The sequence below is a fragment of the Bemisia tabaci genome, chromosome 3 (assembly GCF_918797505.1).
Source record: "Bemisia tabaci chromosome 3, PGI_BMITA_v3".
NCBI lineage: Eukaryota > Metazoa > Arthropoda > Insecta > Hemiptera > Aleyrodidae > Bemisia > Bemisia tabaci.
In genome coordinates, this window is record NC_092795.1 from 32,265,231 (window position 1) to 32,287,232 (window position 22,002).

A 22,002-nucleotide genomic window follows, 5' to 3' on the forward strand; every position below is an offset into this window, starting at 1 on the left:
TCTTATTCGCTGGTATATCTAATCAGTAGATATCATGACACTTGGGAAATACCATGTCTAGAAACGTATAGAAGTAAAATTTTCCTCATAGAAAAAAAAAGAAGAAGAAGAAGAATCGCTTCTTAAGCACTTAATTTTATTAGTTAAAACACAACCCTCACTGATTTAAAAATAACTCGTTGTCAGCGTATTGAGATGAGCCACCTCTACAAACTAAGTACGACGGAACTCTTTACTTTGAAAATATCAAGTACCTGAAGTATATTACCATAAATCTTGAAAATAATCTTTTAAGTGTACTATATTTTGACTCTGCATGATTATACTGGTATGCGGCTGTGCAAAAAAAAAAAAAAAAAAAAAAAAAAAAAAAAAAAAAAAAAGCATTATCAGTAGTGGCCTCATGCGAGTGGATTGCCGGGTCGATTCTGTGTGACGGGACTGTTTTAGACAAGTTGCCCCTTCAGTCCGGATTGATACAGCCCGTTTCCGAATCGAGCCTATCAAGGTCTCTTATCCCCAGGGCCCAGGGTCTTTCTTTCATCGACCTTGCGCCTTGCAGCTTGGAATTTCAGTCTGTCCATCCCCTGTTACGGGTTTACAAAACATCTTATGTAGAAAATGCATTTCTCACACGCATTTCAGATCCACGCATCGAAGGTTACGCCACTTCTTGAATCACACTGTACCGCCCGTGTCGCCCTTCCTTTTTTTCCTCCGCTAAGGGAACGCTTAATCAAAATGAAAATTCGAATTTTCCGCCGAAAATCCGAATCAAGGTGAAAACCGGGGAGAGTTAAAGAGCGCGTTTTGATGCGTCAAATAAATTTTGACAAATCTGGGAGCTTGCTATTAAAATTGATGATTTGAACCTTCCAGGCATTTCCAAAACATGGAGAATTCTTGAGAATTTTGCATAATTTTGCTGTCGGATTAACCCTCAGATACCCAAGACTTTTTTTATACGCCGAATCTCAGGTCGGGCCATGCTATTTGTATGTTTTTGAGGATAAGAAATATTTTTCTTTGATATGTTCACCATTTTGGTACCATACTGCAGGCACTTTATCACTCCTCCCCCCCCCCCCCCCATAGAGAAAAAAAGGAGGTGTTTGCATTTCGGGCATCTTGGAATTTTTTGATGATTTGATGACGTAGGTCGGTACAGCGACGTTTAGCGTGAAGGGGACGTCGCTGTACCGACCTACGTCATCAAATCATCAAAAAATTCCAAGATGCCCGAAATGCAAACACCTCCTTTTTTTTCTCTATGACTCACCCCCCCCCCCCTTTATCTGTCATTTGTCACTCATGCTCCCGCACAAGAGATAGTCGGGTCAATTTTGCGCCCTTTCGAGTCCTGGAGAAACCCTCAAAAAAAATTTCTCTTTTTCAAAATGATTATTGATTTGGACACATCATATAATATTTTGAGCTAACTCAACCTTCATTTATCTCAAATTGTAAAAATAAGAGACATCTAAATACGGTACAACTGTTCATGATTTTTGGATGTGCATATTGCAAATGTAAAAATTAAGGCGCGATGGCTTGAGTCGTGAACTCGCAGTGCTGTGCTCTATGCTGCTAGTGAGATTCGGGAGGGAAGTTAAAAAACGAGGCCGAATTATTTCTCTCCTATCTTCGACTTTTTTGCTCACGAAGCCTTTGAAGCACCACTTCAAATAAAAATGTAGAGGGCAAAAACAAACAGTATATGGAAATAAAGCAAGGGAAAAGAGGCGCGCTGATGACGGCGCAGAGATACAACTATTCGTGCATGATGGATGTCCGTGTTGCATCTGCAAAATTGAAGGCGCGATGGCGCGAGGCGTGAACTTGCAATGCTCCGCTTTATGCTGGGCAATGGGGTGTCGCTCAGATTTGGGAGAAAAAGTTCACAAATGAGGCCTCATTATGTCTCTCCGGCCCTGAGTTTAGGTGCATTTATTAACGTTGTTCAAATCATGCTAACTCAAGGGCGTAATTGATCATTAAATGGGTTAGGTTCTTTTCGGGTTATTTTTACTTTTTCAAAATAGGTACTTAACTTTTTCCGAGAAAGCACCTCGTTGATGTAAACTCACGCAAATTGGCACGTGACTTAAAGTCACCGTGAATAAGTTTCAGGGGAATAAGTTTTAGCAAGTCCTATCAAGAGAGAATTTCTAATGAGTCATTCAATTTCTCTTCGCTATATTGTGAATGCTCTTATCTTTTCTTTGGTCTATTCTTCTCCAATCCTCAGCTATCTTTATTTTTTATTTACATAATTTCTCATTGACGATGTTTCTTCACGTTATTATTTTTATTTTTTGTTAACATATATAAATGAGTCTCACTGATGTGATCAAACAAACAAACTAAGGACAAGTTGTTGTCGGGTTTTTTTTTTTTTCATTTTATTGACTTTGTTTATAGAATTTTAAATATTCGATCATGGGCCAATAGCTTTTGCAGTTCTAAAAATTTAGTATTTCTCGTGAAAGTTCAAAGACAGGAAACATGATTATGGCGTTTTTTAAATTTTTCTTTATTTATTTTTGTTTTCTCTTCGATTTTTCTTCTCGAGTATTTACTTAGCAGGTATATTATAATAAAATAAAAAAGTTAAATATCAAAAAAATAATATTTGTGTAATAAGTTTTTCCTTATGTTCCTGCTTTCGAAGATATGACATTCTATAAAAAATTTAGGCAAATATATTTTTATATTTTTTTATAGAGAAACAATCAATAGAGTAGAGTGTCTCATATTTTAATTTGCAGAATTGGATGAACATGCATGCGTTTTTGAACTTTCATCAGTGACATTATGGTGTTTATGCCTGAAAAAAAGGAACCTATTAAAGCTTTTCAATAACAATTTATTTTTACATCGTGCAAATTATTCACTTTATCCAGAAAGACATACGTGATTATAAAGGCACGTTAAAATTGATTTACAGGAGCATTAAATATATTCACAGACATGATCTAGTTCAACAAAAAATACAAAATACAAAAGGGTAACAAGAATGGATACCAATTCCCAGACTTTGAATTCATTTCTTTTTGCAATCGCACGGTTATGCAGGCATTCTGCATTTCCTTAGAAAAATCTAATATCCAATATTAAAATTGAGGTGGCTTTAAAACAGAAAGGCATCAAGTCGCATTGCGTTATAGCCGAGATTAAGAGGTTTGAAATTTTCTTCTCTCACAACACTCGGTGTGAAAAGTGAACTTAGAGTAAGCATTTGGAATATCACAAATTATTTGTGGGATTTTGGTTTCGTGGCATGAGAATGCTATGCTTATATTACGTTTGAATTCACTCATAACAAATTTTCCTTGATACTGTGCTTGATTCCTCTCTGCGAACATTTATCCAATCACAAATTAAAGCTGGGACGATTCCTGAGGTACAAAATAAATCACTAACGAGTTAATTCAGAATAGAAATAATTAAAATAATTTAAAACTACGGAAAACAATGATTAATTCTAAGAAGTCTTTTTCATTCACGTACTAAAATATAATCCACGACTCAGACGTAGGAGAAGGGGGGGGGGGTTGTATTTAAAGAGGAAGCAATTTCAACAACATCTAAAAATGATAAGCTCAGAACCAGTTATACAATGCTCGGGGTATGCCCTTGAGTTAGGACAACCTTTAGAATATTTATCGGAGAAATGTAAGCCATGTTAGCCGGGAAACACGGTACACATTTTAATTTTTAACACAAGGATTATTTTTTTATCAATGGTGATGTAATTGACTTTAAAACTGAAAAATACTTGCGCATTCGAAAAAAAATTAAATAATAAACACGAAATTAATGAAATTAAAATGGTAAAATTTTCGATCCAAGCTAGGACAGTTGGTCACCTCACGCCCTCTCCCTCCAAATGGCGCCCCTGCACCATTTCATATCATCGCATCCGACTTCCGAGCCGTGGAGTATTAACCTGAGACCCGAGAAATTGACGTCACCTCGATCAGGGTGTCTACTAAAACAGGCAGGCCAAAAATCAGTACTTTTACAGTACTTTTCCGGTCCACTCCCGAGAAATTTAGTACCTCCTCATGAGAGAAATTCAGTTCTTTTTCAGTACCTCCAATTGACGAAATTCGAGAATTTTCAAAAATTTGAATTTCTCACTCAAATTGCGACAAAAATGACAAAAATTCCGGACCTTCTCGCGAAATCCCGCACTATTTCAGTACTTCCGGACCGCCCTTAAATAATCATTACTATATTCGGACTTTCCGGAAATTCCGGACTTGTAGACACCCTGGCACCTTGCACGGTCACTAAATTCCGTCTCTCTCGACGCTTAACGAGGCGATGGACGTGGACAACGTGCGGACGAAGGCAGCGTGGATGACGACAGAGACGGAGGTGAGTTCTGGGAGTCTTAACCTAAGACCAGATATAGAAACATCACCAGGGTCGCCACATGCTGTCCTTCTCGACGCTGGACGATCCGCTTGACGTGGACAAGGTAGGCGTGGACAGAGTGGACGTGGACAGAGTGGACGTGGACAGAGTGGCCGACGACAGAGGTGAGTTCTAGGAGTCTTAACCTAAGACCAGATATAGGAACATCACCAGGGTCGCCACATGCTGTCCTTCTCGACGCTGGACGATCCGCTCGACGTGGACAAGGTAGACGTGGACAGAGTGGACGTGGACAACGTGGACGACGACAGCGGCGAGCTCTCGGACTTGGGTCTGGGCGAGTCGCCGTCCTCTTCCGAGGACTCCACCTTGGTCCTTTTGGCCCCGGGTCCATCCTCGTCAGGACTCCGGTCATGGCCTCGCTTCAGGAAGCCGGACTCTTGACTCAGATCCAACTCGGGTTTCAGGTCCAGCTCGGGTTTCAAACTCTTCGGAAGGAGGAGGCCAATCGGCCTGGACTCGAGGTCTGGCTCCGATTTTATGGTCGGCGATTCCACGAGACGCTTCATGGAGAAGTCCAGAGGGTTCTTGCCGGTCGGGTGGAAACCCCGGTCCTCGGAAGTGATCACGGTCAAAGGTTTCAGCTTTTGTGACGTCAGGAACGACCTGGTGGACAAAAATAATGTTAAATATTAGCGCCATAGTGGCAAGAGTTACGAGTTTTTTTTTTTTTTTTTTTTTTTTTTTAACAACAGGTAAAGATACGTCAATAAATGTCTAGTGTGTAAGGCCTCATATTAGTATGAGGCCTTATATGTAACAATGACGGATGCGAAAAATTACCTTTTAGAAACACGCGTAAAAAACTCTTTTGCTCACACTAAAATTTAATATGTTCGGCTCTGGCATAATGTATAGATCTCGAAGATCACATCTCAAGTATTTTCTCAAAATTTTCTCGATGCCGAAACAGTTTTTTGAATGTGTTTCGAAAAGGTAATTTTTCACATCCGCCATTGTTACAGATAAGTCCTCATATACTAATCTTCAAGTCAATACTTCTGAGATGTGTAAAATCAGCTCGAAAGAAAGCGGTTCTGTAGAACTGAGCTCAACAGGCAGGAAAAAAGTCCATAATTAAGTTTAGAGAGAGGGAAAAGAGGAGTAACGTTTTGATTTACCACGAAATTCAATGGTCGAGCCTCGGAGGAGTCATAACTCGATTTTTGTCATCAAAGAGCAGTAAATGTGCAAAATTGACGCCATTTCCTACGAGACAACGGTTAATTTAGATAATCCCAGTTTATCCACATTATTATTAACCAATATTCACGGACTGCACTGGAAAAAAAGCACATTGGATCTAGAGTCCAGACTCTGGAAAACATTGACAAGAAAAAATACTTTTGATTCATCAGATTTTTGCTTAAATCAATAGGAAATCCGCTCAATTTAAGAGGCTTGGTTCTTGATTTAAGCAAAAATCCGATTGAAACAAGAGTATTATTTTTTGTCGATGTTTCAAGAGTCTGGACTCTAGATCCAATGTGTTTTTTTCTCCCGTGTGCTAGCTTGCTACTTTAAAACAAATAGGTTCATTTTTATCATCGAACGTAAAATTCGTCAATAAGTAACCATTCGAATATTATTTTTCGACAATTATATGTAAGAATAAATCTCCAGATGCTGTTTGAAAATGCTGCGGTAAACGCAACACTAATTTGATAAAAATTTCCACTCGGACAGTTTCTCTCAAAACTTGATGTTTGGATCCACTGCGCTAGGAATGGAGGGTCTCTTTTTGTCACCCTGACACCCTGAAGAAATGTACTCATAATCGTATGCTAGTAAAAACAGTTAGTTCCATTTGTAGTCCTGTTATTTACATACACATAAACATAAAGCCGCTTTTATAGCGCAGCCTCGCGCTCTGCGACGCCCAAGCGCCATTGCCCCCTATCCTCCCAGAGATCATCAGGCAATTGGCACCTTCTGATCTCCTCCTCCACCCCTTGTCGCCAACCTTTCACAGGACGTCCACGCCGTAGCCTTCCGGAAGGAAATATCCTGTTATTTAAATAATTAAATAAAGTTAAAAAAAAAAAAAAAAAAAAAAAAAAAAAAAAAAAAAAAAAAAAAAAAAAAAAAAAAAATGTATGCTTACCTTGCAAAGAGATCGCGCTTGTCCTCATAATTGCTCTCCTCCCTCGGGAAATTGGTGAGCTCTTTGAGGAGTCCCTCCTCCGCCCGGAGCTTGGCGGCCTGCGACTGGTAGACGATTCGGTTCTTCATGAGGCTCTTGTTGAAGTTCCTCTGCGGGATCTTGAACTCGAGGGTGGTGGAGGTGACCTCCGAGTGTCCGGGGGCGTCGAAGACGGGCGAGGAGGAGGTCGACTCGGGGCTGAGGAGGCCGGCGTCGTCGTCCTTGTGCACGGCCGTGAAGGCGCTCCCCCCGCGGGAGCTGTTGGGGAGGACGAAGGCGAACTCCCCCGTCGGGAGTCGCGAGGGGATGAGCTGGACGGAGAGCGCCTGGAGCCGCTGGTTGTTGTTCAGGTCGTCGGGGGTGGGCATGGCCGGGGTCGACGGCGGGAACATCGTCGTCGGGGCGATCTGCTGGAGCCCGGTGACGCAGCTCCCGAGGTGGGCGGCCAGCCGCTGCTTGAGCCCGGCGTCGATGCCGTCCAGCCGCCCGATGAAGCGGTTCACCTCGGTCGCGCACTCGCTGAACCCGGTCTTGAACTTGTGCACCACCGTCGGGTCGGCCGCCATCGCCACGGACAGCTGTTGCTTTTGCACGGATTGCAGGTGTTTCACGGTCATCTCCAGGATGTCCGCTTTCTCGAGCTTCGAGTGCCGGGCCGGCTGTAACATATTAAAAAGATATTACATTAGAACACCGAATTTTGAAGGAAGGCATTTCGGGGAAAGTCTGTGTCCACTGAAACCAAAATTGAGGAGCTTTCTGGAAAAAGGGCACATAGCAAAAAGTAGCGTTTGAGAAAAATGTGTTTTAAGTTCATCCATCATTAATTTCTGGCCACTGATGGTGCCTTTCATCGCAGTTTGGACTCCCGATTTCGAACGAAAGTCACGGTCAGTGACCATAGAGTAATGACCAAAACTTCAAATGCATTTCTCTCAAACGCAATTTTTTGCTTTGTGCCCTTTTTCCGGAAAGCTCCTCAATTTTACACTGAAAAAAAAAAAAAAAAAAACTCCGGTCGTGGAAGCCGTACGTACGGGCTATATGGACATACCGTCCGCGCTCCAGGCTCAGAGGCCGAAAGTTCCGGGCGTAGCACCCGGAGCAATCGAAGCTACGGCTCCAGTACTCGGAACTTTCGGCCTCCGAGCCCGGAACGGACGGCATGTCTATATAGCCTGTAAATTTTTCTTCAGTGTATCATTTTAACAGATGTATTGCATTTTGCGAAAGAAATCACTACTTCTGGTTATCTAAAAATAAATTCGATGCGGCAGGTTTTTATACATGTCTCCTCCAGTTCAAGCACCTGACGATGGGAGCTAATCCTGAAATAACCTAAGGTAACGTGTAACGCAATTTGGTATACAAACATTTTGTGGACCGTGAAAAAGTTAATGTATGCTACTAAAATATATGTACCATTAGTTTGTCTACTATGCATTAGCTATAAGGAGATAGATGCATGATCGATTAACCAGAAATAGTGGGTCCTCGTCGCAAAATGGAGGTCTAAATAGGAGAGGTAAAAGTTGTTCAGTAGGAAATGGGGGCACAGGTGACATACAAAAAAAAGGTTTAGAAGTTAACTCTATACCGAAATATTGGACAACGACAACATTCCGCGAACATGTTGCATTATTGAGCTCTATTAAATTATCCTTTTTAATTATCATCTGAATTTGGCTTAAATATGGAGGCTGAATAAAGGGCTTCAGCCCTTTAATAAATGTCGAGATTTTGGTCTTGAGTAGATACGTTGTCAACAATGATACGTTTTTCTTTGTATTTTGGAAGAAATAATGACAATTTTAAACGGTGATCAATAGCGGAAATCGCATTACACATTACACAAACGGGACATAAGTATGTACAAAAAGAAGAAATTAAGAACATGCAAGTAGCCTTTCAGTTCATTTGTGCCTTGAGTGGTTTTTGAATGATTTGAATGCACCCGTTTTCTCTCTCACCGCGCCATACCGCCTCTCGTCCCTTCAACATTTTATATGCGCCCCCATTTAACTCAAGTTGGACAGATGTTGGACTATCAGCAGTTAAGCCACAGCAAATGGGTCCGCTTTTTAAACAAGGCAAAAACTGTCAATGCAGATAAGTCCCGTTTGCTCAGTTGTATCCAATTCTTTCCCGCCGAATGCTGCACAATCATCTCGAGACGGAATGAGAGTTCGCGTATTGATACAGACCCCCAAGAGAGAAAATCAATTGTACACACCATCCTCCTCTCCTCACATAAAAATGGTCCATGTTTCAACCGCACGGCATCCGTCCAGTTCGCACCGATAGCGTGCACAAATCGTCAACAGCGTTGCCGTCCTAACCTAAAACTCGCTGTTTCAAATTGTCGCCGAGGTAGACGTAGGAAATTTCCCATCGAAAACGTCAACAGTGGGAGAGTAGCACGAAAGAAGAGCCGAGTTATGGTTCGAGGCGGAAGGCTGATGCGGGAAACGGACGGCAGATCTGTACCATTTTTTTCACCTCGCGTTTATGTCTCGTCATTCCGAAACTTGAGATGAGACATACTGCTCGTATTCATTTATGTTCTCAGAGGCTCATGTAGCAATTGAGTTGAGCTCTTTCGTCAGCGGAGCGGTGATTTGTCGGTCGCGGGAGAGGTGGGCCCAAGCGTCTTGTCGTGGCCACGGATGGTAGCCAGTGGTCATCGGCGTTTTCCCACCATGCCGGCGCGGGCACAGTTTTGAGTCCGTCTCGCTTATTCCCGTGACGGACCCTCCCCCTCCCCCCATAGAATTAATTGAGAGACCGGCGTCGCCCAGAAACTGATCGTTTCGGGGTGCCAGATCTTCCAGCGGTATTTTTTATTGAAAATTAGTCAGCGTAAGCAGATAGGGCCATACTGCTTTGCCCCGAGGCAATCCCTAGTTGCAGAACCATGGAAGGAAAAGATAAAGATTATGTACGAAAGTTAATTTAAAAAAAAATATAAAAAAATAAAAAAATCGTCTATTAAAAGAAAATTTCTTTATCTAGCTTTTATCATTTTTCATATATCATGGTCACGTCTGAACTTTCATTTTTTTTTATATAATCGTTACAAGTTTTTTTATATAAAATTACCATGTAGATAACAGATATGTTTTTTCATGCCTTTTTGTTGAAGGATGGGACCTGTGTCACAAAAGCGTTTCAAGAGGAGGGGGGGGGGGGGGGTCAAATATGCCGAAAAAGTGCGTTACGCAAAGACGTTACGTTTATGAACGCGCTCCTCGGAGAAAATCCGGCAGCAATGCCCCATCTTGTGATAGTGAAGGCGGGCGGGCCACGCACCCCAGAACCCAGATTGGAGTCCAAGCCGAGGTCCGAATTAATGAAAATGTTACAGGGAGGCATGACAGTCAGAATCATGGCTTAATCCGAGCCAGGATTGTTTTTCCGCCTAATCATCTAGAGTTTCCGACAAAAGGTTACCCAGAGAAGAAGTGGGCATCTCCTCTCTCGTCTTCAAGATTGAAACGTAAATCTTGCTCCTGTCTGTGAGGAGTTGCCTAATCCAAAGGTATAAGACCTGAATTGAATCAGTGAGAACGAAAACACACCAACTCGGTAACTCGGAAATGCTCAACTTCCATCAACCACAGTTAATATACTTAAAGGTCATTTAAGCTAGCGCATCTGTTCCTACTTGGACCTTTAAAGTGTCCATGAGTACTTGTCTTTCGGTAGCAAAAGTCTTTTTCTTTGACTAACTTCTTCACCCTCTGTGCAGTTTTATGTGTTTCTTGATTATTTTCATTTTTCCGAGTTGGTGTGTTTCCGTTCGCACTGATTCAATTATAAAACGCACATCAAACTGCCTGCATGGGTCCATATGTGTAAAAAAATCCTCTTTCTGTAATTTCTCTCAAGGATATCTGAAAGTCGATCTCCAGTAATTCCGAAGATGGATCGACAGCCGGCCGACCGATTGATTATTTATGGATTTTAGGGCATTTTTTGAAAATGTCCGAGCATCATATTACCCTGTAATATGTCAGGGATTAGCGCGCAAAATTTAACCCAGAAACCTTCACCAGTTGATCCATCTAGTTGTAAGACGTGAAATGGAAGCATTCGCGATTTGGCGCGTGAGAATAACGAGGAGACTTAAACGCAGAGATAGAAAAGAAGCGCGATGTGCGGCGACCTTGAGAACTCGACTCCTTCATTCAGGAGGGAATGGGGAGGTATACGGGGCCAGGTATTAGTATTCGTATACCAAAAATTTGACCCGGTAACGTCTTGAAACAGTTTTAAAAGCATTTCCTGAGAGAATATTGCAAATCAGAAGGCGAGTCCATTTGCGGTCGTATTTTAATTCGGAGTTAGTGTATTCTTTGGTCAAAACTTGTGCACGAGTACCCGACATAATTTGCCGTATTGTAATGCTTGGAAATTCTTAGAAAATATCCTAAAATTCAGAAATTATGGAGTAGACTATAACATTGTCCTCGAAAATGCTAGGGAACTACCCTGAAGATATGCAAGCGGAAATTGGCAACTATGTAATCGGGCGCAGTTATCGACTTTAGCGAATGCTATTAGGGGGCCGCGCCTACATTACATAACGCTCTAGAAGGAGGGAGGGAGGTCAAAAATGCCAAAAAAGTGCATTACGTACTTTAGGGAAGCCCCCCATCCCCCAAAAAACAAAAAGGTTTTCAATTCAAAGATAAGTCTCCTGAAAACGACATTCTATAGCATGAATCACCCTGTATATTTACGGGAGGGCGAAGGTATTCTCACGGAAGATCCCGGGACCCCTAATCGGAAACAATCGGTGAAACAATTACACAGGTCGCGAGTCGAAGGAAGTGGAAAACACGAGGGGCCCACCCTCTCCCTCTTGTCCTGCCGCTGGCGCCGCAGATGAAGGAGGAAGATTAGGGTGAGCGAAGCCGTGGCCAAGACCGAGGGAGGGGGTGAGAAAGTCTGCGACAGACGAGGTCGCCTTGAGTGGACGCGACGCGCCGCGGTGTCTCGCGGTCTTGGGATTTCGTCCCCTTCCCCGTCCCTTCGTGCTCCGCCCCACCGGCTGACTGACCCCAATTTTGAGCCCCCCCCCCCCCCCCCCTCGCCCTGATCTCTGCCCTTTACTGATCGGCATAGCGCGCGAATACAGATACCTTGAACATGCTTACCTATCAATCGAGGCCCAAAAAAAGTTTACTTCGAGACTTTTTTTGGCAGAGGCAAGGCGGGAATGATCGATTTTCGAGATTTCAACATTTGAAACAATGATAAAGAATCGATTATTAAAGTGTCCGTTGTGAAGAATTTGTTTATCGATCCTTTTCCATGGGTTTAAATTGCAGATCAATCTATACATAGCAAAACACGACACGCCACTGCAGTTTATGGTTCTTTTTTTTCCTACCGGGGAGGGGGTGCGGGGTTACTTTCGGAATGGATTGCGTGGCACTTATCACCCGAATAATGAAATGTTGCACAGCGGAAAGCAAGTTAGTCTCAAAAACGTTTTATTTTGATCTTTAAGAAACAAATTTTTAAAAAATAATTCCAATTTTTTTTGACAACTAGAAAACTGTTCGAGCATTCTTAGCTCTGGTAAGCCTCTTTAGAATGCTAAGAAAATTTTTCTCAGGTTTGGTTTGAAAGATAAGAAGTAACGATACTTCACACACCAAATTTTTATGTGTTTGAAACATGTCGATGGCCAATGTGCGAGACCACGTATCTCTGTTTGCGACGTTGTAGAATTCCAGTCACACTTTCGTTTTCTATAAAAAAAAAAAAAACTAGTCAATATAATTTCTAGAACATTTCCTTGATTTTCCCTTTCTGTTAGTCGATTATTTTGTAAAAATTTCGAGCTATAAAGTTGACTTGCTCCTCTTCGAAAAAATGAACCGACATCGGAGATTTTGAAGCACTGCAATGGAGATACGTGGTGTCGCACTTTACCATCGCTGTTATTGTTTTCGGTGTGAATGACGCGTCATTGTGCAAGAGGAGTAGAAGTTCTTTTTTCGGGTGCAAATTTCAAATGGGAAAATATCGATAATCGATCATTCATGTCTCACCATTGATAGTCATACGACCTCTTCCACCAAAGTACACCTCACACGGGGGACCAGGTGCGTGGGGAGACTTGGCGGCAGCGGCGCAGCGCGGCGGGGACTTGTTGAGGTGCCGCTTCGATTCCGAGCGGGGTTTTTTCACACGGAGCGTGGGAATCCAGGGGCTCCCATTCCGATACACGCTCCGACTCTGGCTCCTGCTCCTTCCCCATGTCATCCCCCATCATCCGGCCTCCCACCCCTCCGCCCCACCGACCATCTCACCTATCTGACGTCACGCTTCCTTTGTTTCCCCACCCCTTCCCCGCCCACCACTGCTAATGAGCCGTCTATGACGGACTTGTCGGCAGCCCTTTGACACCCTCTAATTAATCCACACCTATTATTGAAAGGGATGCATCACGAGGATAAGGCTACAGACCCGCAGGCAATCAGATTTCAAAAATTAATTATTTTTTGTATATTGGTGTTTGGATTGGTTCCTGTCTAAAGTTTCTTCAGAGAGGAGGAAGGGTGTAAATTTAATTTATTTAGAAAAATTAAAATTACTCTCTTTCATACAGAAATTAATTTCTCCCTGTGAATTCAATCACTGGTAAGAAAAAACCTCTTGGTTCAAGAGTGCAGTTTCTTGTCGCCGGATTTAAGAGTCTGGACTCTTGTTTCAAGCGGATTTTGAATTAAATCAATGCAAAATCCGCTTGAAACAAGAGTTCAAGACTCTTAAATCCGGCGACAAGAAACTGCACTCTTAAGTCAATGCACCGCGGCATTGGTCCAAGAGGTTTTTTTTTTACCAGTGAAGTGGTAGAAAAACTGGTGAGGCTAACTTACGTCTTTCTTCATTGCATCCAGGATCAATGATTTCAGCTCGCTTAGGCAATTATTGATTCGCGCCCGGCGTTTTTTCTCCATTATTGGTTTGTTGTTCTGAAACAAGCAAAAAATTCTTATTATTCACCATTCATTAAATCCTTTTAATAATCAACAAGGACAAATTTCATTACAAACCTTCCGATATAATAATCTCCTAAAGTGTGAAAGTTATCTGCTGGCATCAAAAAGATTCTCTCGTAGAGCTAAGTAGTTCGGAAAAGCAAACGTCAATTTTCTCGCTAAATAATGATTGATGAGGAACTAACTGAGCTCACTAATGCCTGCTGAATGATGGATCAAGAATATCGGCAAGCAGAGCAAGTTTGGCAAACAAGGTATTGTTTGCAAAACCGATTAAGCAATACTTTGATTTTGGGTCATGACAAGGACAATCTGAATGTTGGCCTTCGAAATTTTTTACAACGCAAAAGGAAGAGCATCGTGAAGTCTCTATAATACGTTGTCTCCAGAAAAGCAACTATAATTTGTGCAAGATGTCAGTCAGCAAGTGATGTGTTGAGCCATCGTGCGCAAAACAGACCATCATAACTTGAACATAGCTACATTATAATTACTATCGAATGATTTAACTTCCTATTAAAGATGCTTTACCTGCTCTGAAAGCAGCGGAGAAATGAATATTAACAAACGTATATCATACTCTGGACGTGAGAGATCAACAAACTCCTCGGACGTAATTCGACGGGCATGCGTGGAGCAGGGAGCCATTTATTTGTCCATTTGCGGCGGCAGATGCCTTGTGATTTTGAACCGTGTCTCTACGGATTTTCATCAGAATAAATATACGCGTATTGACAATTTGTGAGCGATGACCGTGAACGAAATCGCTCTTAGCGTTTTTGGACTTGGAAACCGGTGCACAGTCCTTTATTATTCATTACTGCAATTTGGTATAGCTGATGTCTCTCTAATAATTAAAACACGACGGTATTCTAGTTGGTACTTATGCGCTTATACACGTATGTTTAGAGTGAATAAAATAATAAAAAATATATAGAACTCTCGCCCTTCTCCTTTCCGACCACAAATTTTCCCTCAGTGAACGTTATTTTTAGACATCTTTAGTGTATATTTACTTAAATTCAACTTCGTTAAAAAGTTTTGTCATAGTCATGCATTTTACCCCGTGGAATATTTCCAGCCACTTCACCACGTATCTTAAGAGTGACCTCTTTTGCCTCTTCAAGCATGCCAAAATTATACATCATCTAATGCTCTTTGGCACAGTTCATGCAGACCAACTCAAAATTGCATGGACATCATTCCCAATTCGTGAAAAAATAACGCGACTGCACGCAGTTGACCCGTTTTTTTAAAAAAAGAATTAGCATTATTACTTCCGTGTGCACAAAAAAGTACTTCAACGAGAGCTTTTAATCCCCCTTACGCTGATCAAACCTGCAAGTGTAAACTCACAGCTTACGCTTACTTGCCTCAACTTATTTTAGTGATTTCATGAATAAGTTTCTCATACACACACCTTCCGCCGAATGTCGCAACTACTTAATCAAACGAGGAACTGCAAGCCTGATATGGTCTCAAAGGCTCCCTCTCTCTTCCCTTTACCCGTTCGATCCATCGAAGACGCGGAATGGAAGCATTTGCAAATTGGATCGTGAGAATATCGAGGAAACTTAAACGCAAGAGTAGAAAAGTAGGCGGGAGGTGCAACGACCTTGAGCACTCGACCCCTTCACTCGGTAGGGAAGGGGGAGGGAAGAGACAGCGATGACGCAACAGGTGCCTTTGAGCAGCACTTCCTCGTGTACTTGTACATCACCCTATTCCCATTGCCTGCACCCCACGGGCAATCGGGCATCCTCACAGCCTCATTATCCGTACTTAGGAATAGGAATAGTCGTCACTCATTGCGCAGTGCAATTAATTCAAACTGTACCTTTTGCGATAAGGAACCACCATATACGACAGATTCAAGAAACAAAATTTGTTTCATTTCGCCGTTTCCCAGACGAAGGAACGTAATTATATTCCAAGGTTGCAAAATTGGTTCAAGCAATTCAATTTTTCACAAGAGTATATTTGTAAAAATTGCTTTCAAAATTTATCCGATTTTCACATGAGATCAGGAGAAAACTCAGTGAAATTTGCAATTAGAAATGCCCCGGTAAAATCATTTCTAATTTTCTCCTGGTAAAAATTCAATTGACGAGGGTTACTTTGGCAACATTGAAACATAGTTTTGCTCTTCCATGAGGGAATCGAATTTTTGAAACAAATTGTGCCGCCAAGTGCCATTTTGGACGAGGTATACTCGTAAACAGTGATCACTTATTGAAAAATATAGTCCATTTAGTGGTTCAAATTCAATTTACTCTAGAGGTTGAGTACAACGCTGCCCTTACCTCAGCCACTGTTGCCAGAGAGTACTGAAAATGAGCAGTTTTCCCAATTTAAACCCATGTAAAATGCTCATATCTTTTCGCTTACCTGGCAACCTTTACGTCAGCTTCCGTCCAAATTAAAAACCGAATTTATTGTTGAAGATTGATAAAACGTTCACATTGTAATCATTTTGAGTTCGGTTCTAAGTAGAGCATTTGATACTCCAGAAATTAGTTTTTATGAAACGGGTGACTATCAATAACCAACCGTGCACGATCAATTGTTGAGTGAACATTATTAACAAAAATTAGTTCAGAAAACTGATTGACAATATTACCTTTCTCTGTTCTGCTTTCGACATGGCCATCTGGAGTTGTTGCTGATGATAATGATGATAAGCCAAAGGATTCGACGAATGCACCCTGCTTTCAAATTCGTCCTCGCTGATAGGCATCTTGAGAGTATTCCTTACAGTTTTCCAAGAGAAGGTTACGCAAAGGTAACTCCCAGTTTGTGAGCGGCGAAACTAGCACTAAAAGATTGTCGACGCCCACGAGAGCAAGTATTTCGATTTTAAGAAAATGGGGCTTTTTTACGTGTGAATTTTGAGTACTTCACAAAAATAAGCTTACCACCACAAAAATGTTCCAAGCAATGGGCAAATAATAAAACATAAGGCACTTCAAACTCATTTTCCGGTGAAAAAAGAATCTGAACAACTTGCTGGGGTGCGCTCGACAAAATCAGTCACTTCCGCAGCTGTTTGCAACCGAAAACAGTGGCACGTAATCTTTTAGATTATTTAAAAATTGAAGATAAAACTTTATAACAATAACAAACACATGCGCACGACCCGTAAGGATAGTGAGAACTTGAATAAAAAAATTCAATTGAAAAAGATCTTTAAAAATCGCCGAGCAAAGTTTCCTCTTATCAGTAATGAACCGGAGATAAAAGTATCAAAAAACGTAGATGAAGTTGATGACAATCCGTGATAAATGAAATATTCACTCGTGTCGAAATTCAATGCGCACAAAATCCGACAATTCGAAGGGAATTCGCCTTATCGAAAACGAAGTGGTGATAAGAGAGCTAATCAAAAAAAATTTAGACGGACTTTAAAAAAATCGTGATAACAAACAGTTTAGTCTAAACACAACAAATTTCGATGAAAAAACTCAGATCCTCGTGGGAAACCGGCAAAAATTAACAAAAATTCGTCTTATCACAAACGCGTAGGTGATAAGAAGGAGGATCCAAAACCGGAAGCGCCGTTGATAACACCACGGATAACCTCAAAACATTCCAACAAATCGTTACAAGAACTGATATTAGTCGATGTAACTTGTCGATAGTGCGTAAAACCACGTGTGATAACCCCCAAAAAAATTGCGCCCGAAAATTCGCGAGGCGATGCTCGAAGGGCGCGGACGTGCTGAAGACTGGTCGATGCGTCCGGACCGGGTAACTGCACAAGACTGACACCGGCGGAGCGGAGGCAATAAAACATGGATACGAGATGAAATTAAATTACGCGCAGGGGGCAGCGCCGGCGGGGGGAGGGGAATGTTGTGGGAATTCCGATAGACTTCCGAATCGTGAGAAAGTGTTACCTCAGGTGGAGCGGAGGGGCCGCGGGGAAGGGTGCGAGACTCGCTCCGCGATGCTGGGTCCCACGCTGAAGGAACACCCCCCCCCCCCCCTCCAGGTCCGGGGCTAGCGGGGGCCTCGCGAGAACGGGGATGGAGTGGCTCTCCGTTGCAGGTATTATCCCCCCCCCCCCTCCGTGGAGGATGCCCCACGATGATGTCATTAAGGTCAGCGTTTACCGTACCTGAGCGGTGCGGTGCACCGGAGTAATGTTACTGTGTTGCCAAGTCTCTCTTACTTCTCATTTTCCCGGAGAAGTGGCGGGGTAGTTCCCGTTTTGTTCACTGAGAAAAATTTATATTTGAATCATAAAGGACTGACACTGAGAGTTTTTAAAGGAATACCGGTGGCCACAGTTCGTAACACAAGAATTCCAGTATTTTTTTTTTTTTTAAGAAAATGAAGACGCGTCCGATTGATTAAAAGGAGCTTCAGTTATTGATTTACGATGAACTCCTCCGCTGGAAATATTCAGAGGAGGTGTCATTTGATAAGGGTACAATTTTTTCCTTACTGCAGCTCAAATTGCCACAGATTTAGGAGTAATGTAAACGTAAGGACGGCAATGGTAAAAAAACAACTCGGGACTGTTCCGAAAGAAAAAGAAACATAAATAAATAAATAAAAAACATAAAATAAAATAATAAAAAAATTCAGAAAATATCTTTAAATTGGAATGAATTTTGCTTCATCGAAAAATTTTTAGTACCAAAAGAATGTCAAATGGAATTGACGACATTCCCTAAAGAAACGGTTCGATTTAAACACAAAAAATGAAAATAAATTGATATATTGAAGATAGACCCTAAAGGAATCACGTCATATGCACATACTTCCTTGTAGTAAAAAATTCAATTCGATCACACGTCTAATTTAATCACCTGCAAACGATTCTTAAAATACCGCCAATTCTCGAGGACACTCCAAAAGTGTACTTAAGGAAATCTCAAGTCGAGGAAGTTTCGAGTAACGTCTTAAAATTCCGGCCTTAAGCCTCCATTTTGGTTCTTATTCACGTAATTTGATCCCTAGGCCGAAAAATTCCTGAATACACACTTCAGCTCTGAAAAAATTGGGAGGGTTTCCCAGAGAAGTTTTTGCACCCCCATGGGAACCCCAAGGGCGGAAGTAAGTTGGCAACAATGCACAGCGGTCGTGGCAGCGGAGCAGTTGAACTTGTCGCACGGCCAAGGTAGGAGTCAGCTGGCACTCATTCACTGCATCGGCATCCCCGTAATCCTCCCCCCTCCCTTTACCCTCCCCCCTCGCGGGCCAGTCGCGAGCCGACGCAACCCTTCGACCGCGACCCTGCCCACCCTGCCCGCCTCACCCTCAGGAACACCGTATAGGTATTCCTTCACCTTCTCCTCACCCTCTCCCCCTTCTCAGCGATCCCTTTTGCTATTTCAGTCATGAAATGGATGCATGCGGGAGCTGGAAAATCCTTGTGCCGAATCTTGACTCTCCATCAGGGGTCCGACGTCACTGCGTACGCATGTACTTCCTCGGAGGCCCACCTGGTTGCTGCGCGGTTCATCCCCCGCCAAGCCACGCTCCCTCCCCTCATCCCTCAAAGAACCGTTTCGCAGCCTGTGGCTCGTTTGTTGCAGTGCTCCCATTCCGGAACTTTTTTGTTCCAATTTCTCCCACTCCATGACTGTCAAAAGTTCCGGGATTCTTTTAAGATTTTTTTCGAAAGTTTCGAGAAAGTTCCGGAAAATGCACAAGATCCGGAATATTTTTGGGAATTTTAAAAGTTCCGGGAAAAATTTAGGAAAATTTCAAAAGTCCGGAAAATGGGAGTACTGGATTGTTGACACACTATCCAATGACGTTGATCGATAAAAAGTATTGCTAAGATAGGGATTAATCGATCAGGATCATTCGATAACGATTCGACAATCGACCCGTTCTGCCGTGCTAAGGAAAAACGCCGTATGAACATTCGAGAATTGCCAAATTTCCTCCGATAAAATGTTTATTTTTGAGGAAAGTTATGAATGTTCTCCCGATTAACTTTCAAGAGCGATAAGTAAAATTGCAAACAAAATTATCTGAAAAATTAGAGGAAAAATATTTAAACGTCTCCCCGAAAATTCGTGATTTATCAAAGGATATTTGGCAACGCCTAAAGATCCATACGGCGTTCTTCCTTAGCACGGCAGCGCTGCAGTCACAGCTTTTCAGCAATAATGCTTTTGCTCAGTAATTTTTAATATTTGTATTTCAGATAAATAAGAAAAGCAGGAGTGTTTTCAGTTGGCGGGAATTTTCCAGTCAAAACACGCAACTTTGAATTCGTTCTTCGTGAATAATGTCGTTAATAAGAAGAGCTGGCAAAACTGTTAACTAAGAGGTACTATCTACTTTTCAAAAATATAAGAATCAAACCTTGCTGAAGAGGTTTATTGCTCCGAAAAGCTGGATTGGTATTTTAGAAAACCAATTTCTGGGAAAACGTTGGAATATTAGACTAGATGTAACAAAAAGGAGCCTTAATTTCTGGCTCGACGATAAAATGACCCCAGAAGTTAAAGCAAAAAAACCAAGTCAAACTTTTTCATACAAAAAAACTAATGACAACACGTTGGCTCATAATCATGCTAGAACTATAGTAGTTCCCTTATTACGGGATGGAGTCAGCCACTTGTTTCATGAGATTGATATCATAGGGTCCTTGCTCTAGAAAAATGGCGTTCACCTGGAAGAAATCGGAAGACTCTGGAGTCTGGAGTTATCATGATTTTGCGACCTCTTTCCTGCAATAAATAAGAACCTGAATCGAGGAAATAAATAATTAGAGGGGGGAAATAGAGAACAATATATAATACATTAATTAAGCCAAGAATAATTCTGAAGAAATGAACGTTGAAAAAAAAGAGAAAATAGTAAAACAACTAAACAAATTAAACAAAATTAGATCTATCAATATTCGTTAAATGGGAAAAATGAAAAAGTATGTTAATGAAAAAGAGAAAAATCGAGGGTCTCCAACAAAATGGAATTTCATGAATTTCTTTTCTTTTACTATCTCCCCCGTGAGAATGAAAATTAACGAAACCGTCAAATTTTCTTGAAACGTATAAAAAATTAATAATCTGGGTAGGATTGAGATTTAATGGGTTGTTATTTTTCAACACTCGATCCGAACTCAGTATTGATGAATATGTACCTGCTAGGCCCTCACCTTAACCCGAGACTCCTGAGAAAACCGGAGTGTGTCACGCGGGGGGGGGGGGGGGATTCTCACCGATGCAACGGAAGGCGGCGCGATCCCAGCCCCCCCCCCTCCCGCCGTTGGAGAGGGGTGTGAGAGCCAAGAAATGGCCAGTGACGTCACGGGACTCGTCTGCATCTTAGCATCCTTTCGCGGAGGGGGGGGGGGGGGGGAGGAGAGAGGCTCGTGACCCTCCCCGGCGCACACTGGACCTAGTCAGTAGTAGTCCGACAAGATCTGGAAGCTTTGAAAGCTTTTATTTTTGAAAGTATTAAAAAAACAAGTTCAAGGGTGGATTCATTGGTTCGTTCATGAAATTTTTTTTCAGAAACACCTCTTAAGATTAAAGTTGTGAGGAAATAAATATCAAAATTTGAAATTTTAGCCGAAAATTTCATGTCCGACCTCTTTTAAAAATGAGAAAATTCCAAAATAAAATTAATTCCACTTCTTTGAGTAAATAAAATTGCCAGCATCAGCATTCAAATAAGACATGGATAAAATGTATAAGTCCTAGTAACTTTTTCAATAATAATGTCATCACATATGTAAGCTAAAAGAACTGCAACACCCCTTATGAACAATATAAACAGTGCCACCATGCCAAGGAAAAACGCCGTATGAACCTTCAGGAGTTGCCAACTTTCCTTTCATAAAACGCGAATTTTCTGGTAAACTTATGAATATTTTCCTACCAATTTTTCATATAATTTTGCTCGTAATTTCACCTGAAGATTCTGAAAATTTAAAGGAAAACTATTTATAACTTTCCTCCAAAATAAAAATTTTATTTGGCGTAAAATTTGGCAACTCTCGAATGTTCATACGGCGTTCTTCCTCAGCTCGGCAATAAGAGTAGATATCCGCGAAAAGAGGACTGGAAAAAAAATCCAAGCTCGTTATAGCTGACTTATGGCTCGTCCCACTGTGCGACGTGTAAACAAACCCCGGTCCGTCCGTCGATCTTCATCCCTCGGAATCCAGGTCAGTTCTCAAGAGGATGACCTCTTTTCGCCGCATCCCAGCTCCAGACTCCATTGTGCTCCCGGATCCTTTCGATTTCGCGCCGTGTGAAAGTGCCCCGTTTCCACTTTCTCACCCCGGCCGTCCTTGCGGGGCAGGTTGCCGAGCCGAGCGGCCTCAATGGGAGCTTCTTGCGGTGGATGGCCGCCACCTCGATGGGAGCAAAGGTTCGGGACTCGTTCTCAGACTCGGATTCGGACCCAGGTCCTCATCGGGGCAAATAACCA

General features: G+C 42.0%; 1 protein-coding gene across 1 annotated transcript; it reads right to left on the reverse strand.

Moving 5' to 3' along the window:
- Positions 1–2,845: 2,845 nt before the first annotated feature.
- On the reverse strand, positions 2,846–17,397 carry LOC109043822 (uncharacterized). Its single transcript, XM_019061141.2, has 4 exons — positions 16,223–17,397; positions 13,480–13,575; positions 6,548–7,245; positions 2,846–5,049 (listed from the first exon to the last, which is right to left on the reverse strand). Exons 1-4 carry the CDS (start codon positions 16,337–16,339, stop codon positions 4,590–4,592), a joined length of 1,371 nt encoding a protein of 456 aa, XP_018916686.2. The 5' UTR covers positions 16,340–17,397; the 3' UTR covers positions 2,846–4,589.
- Positions 17,398–22,002: the final 4,605 nt, after the last annotated feature.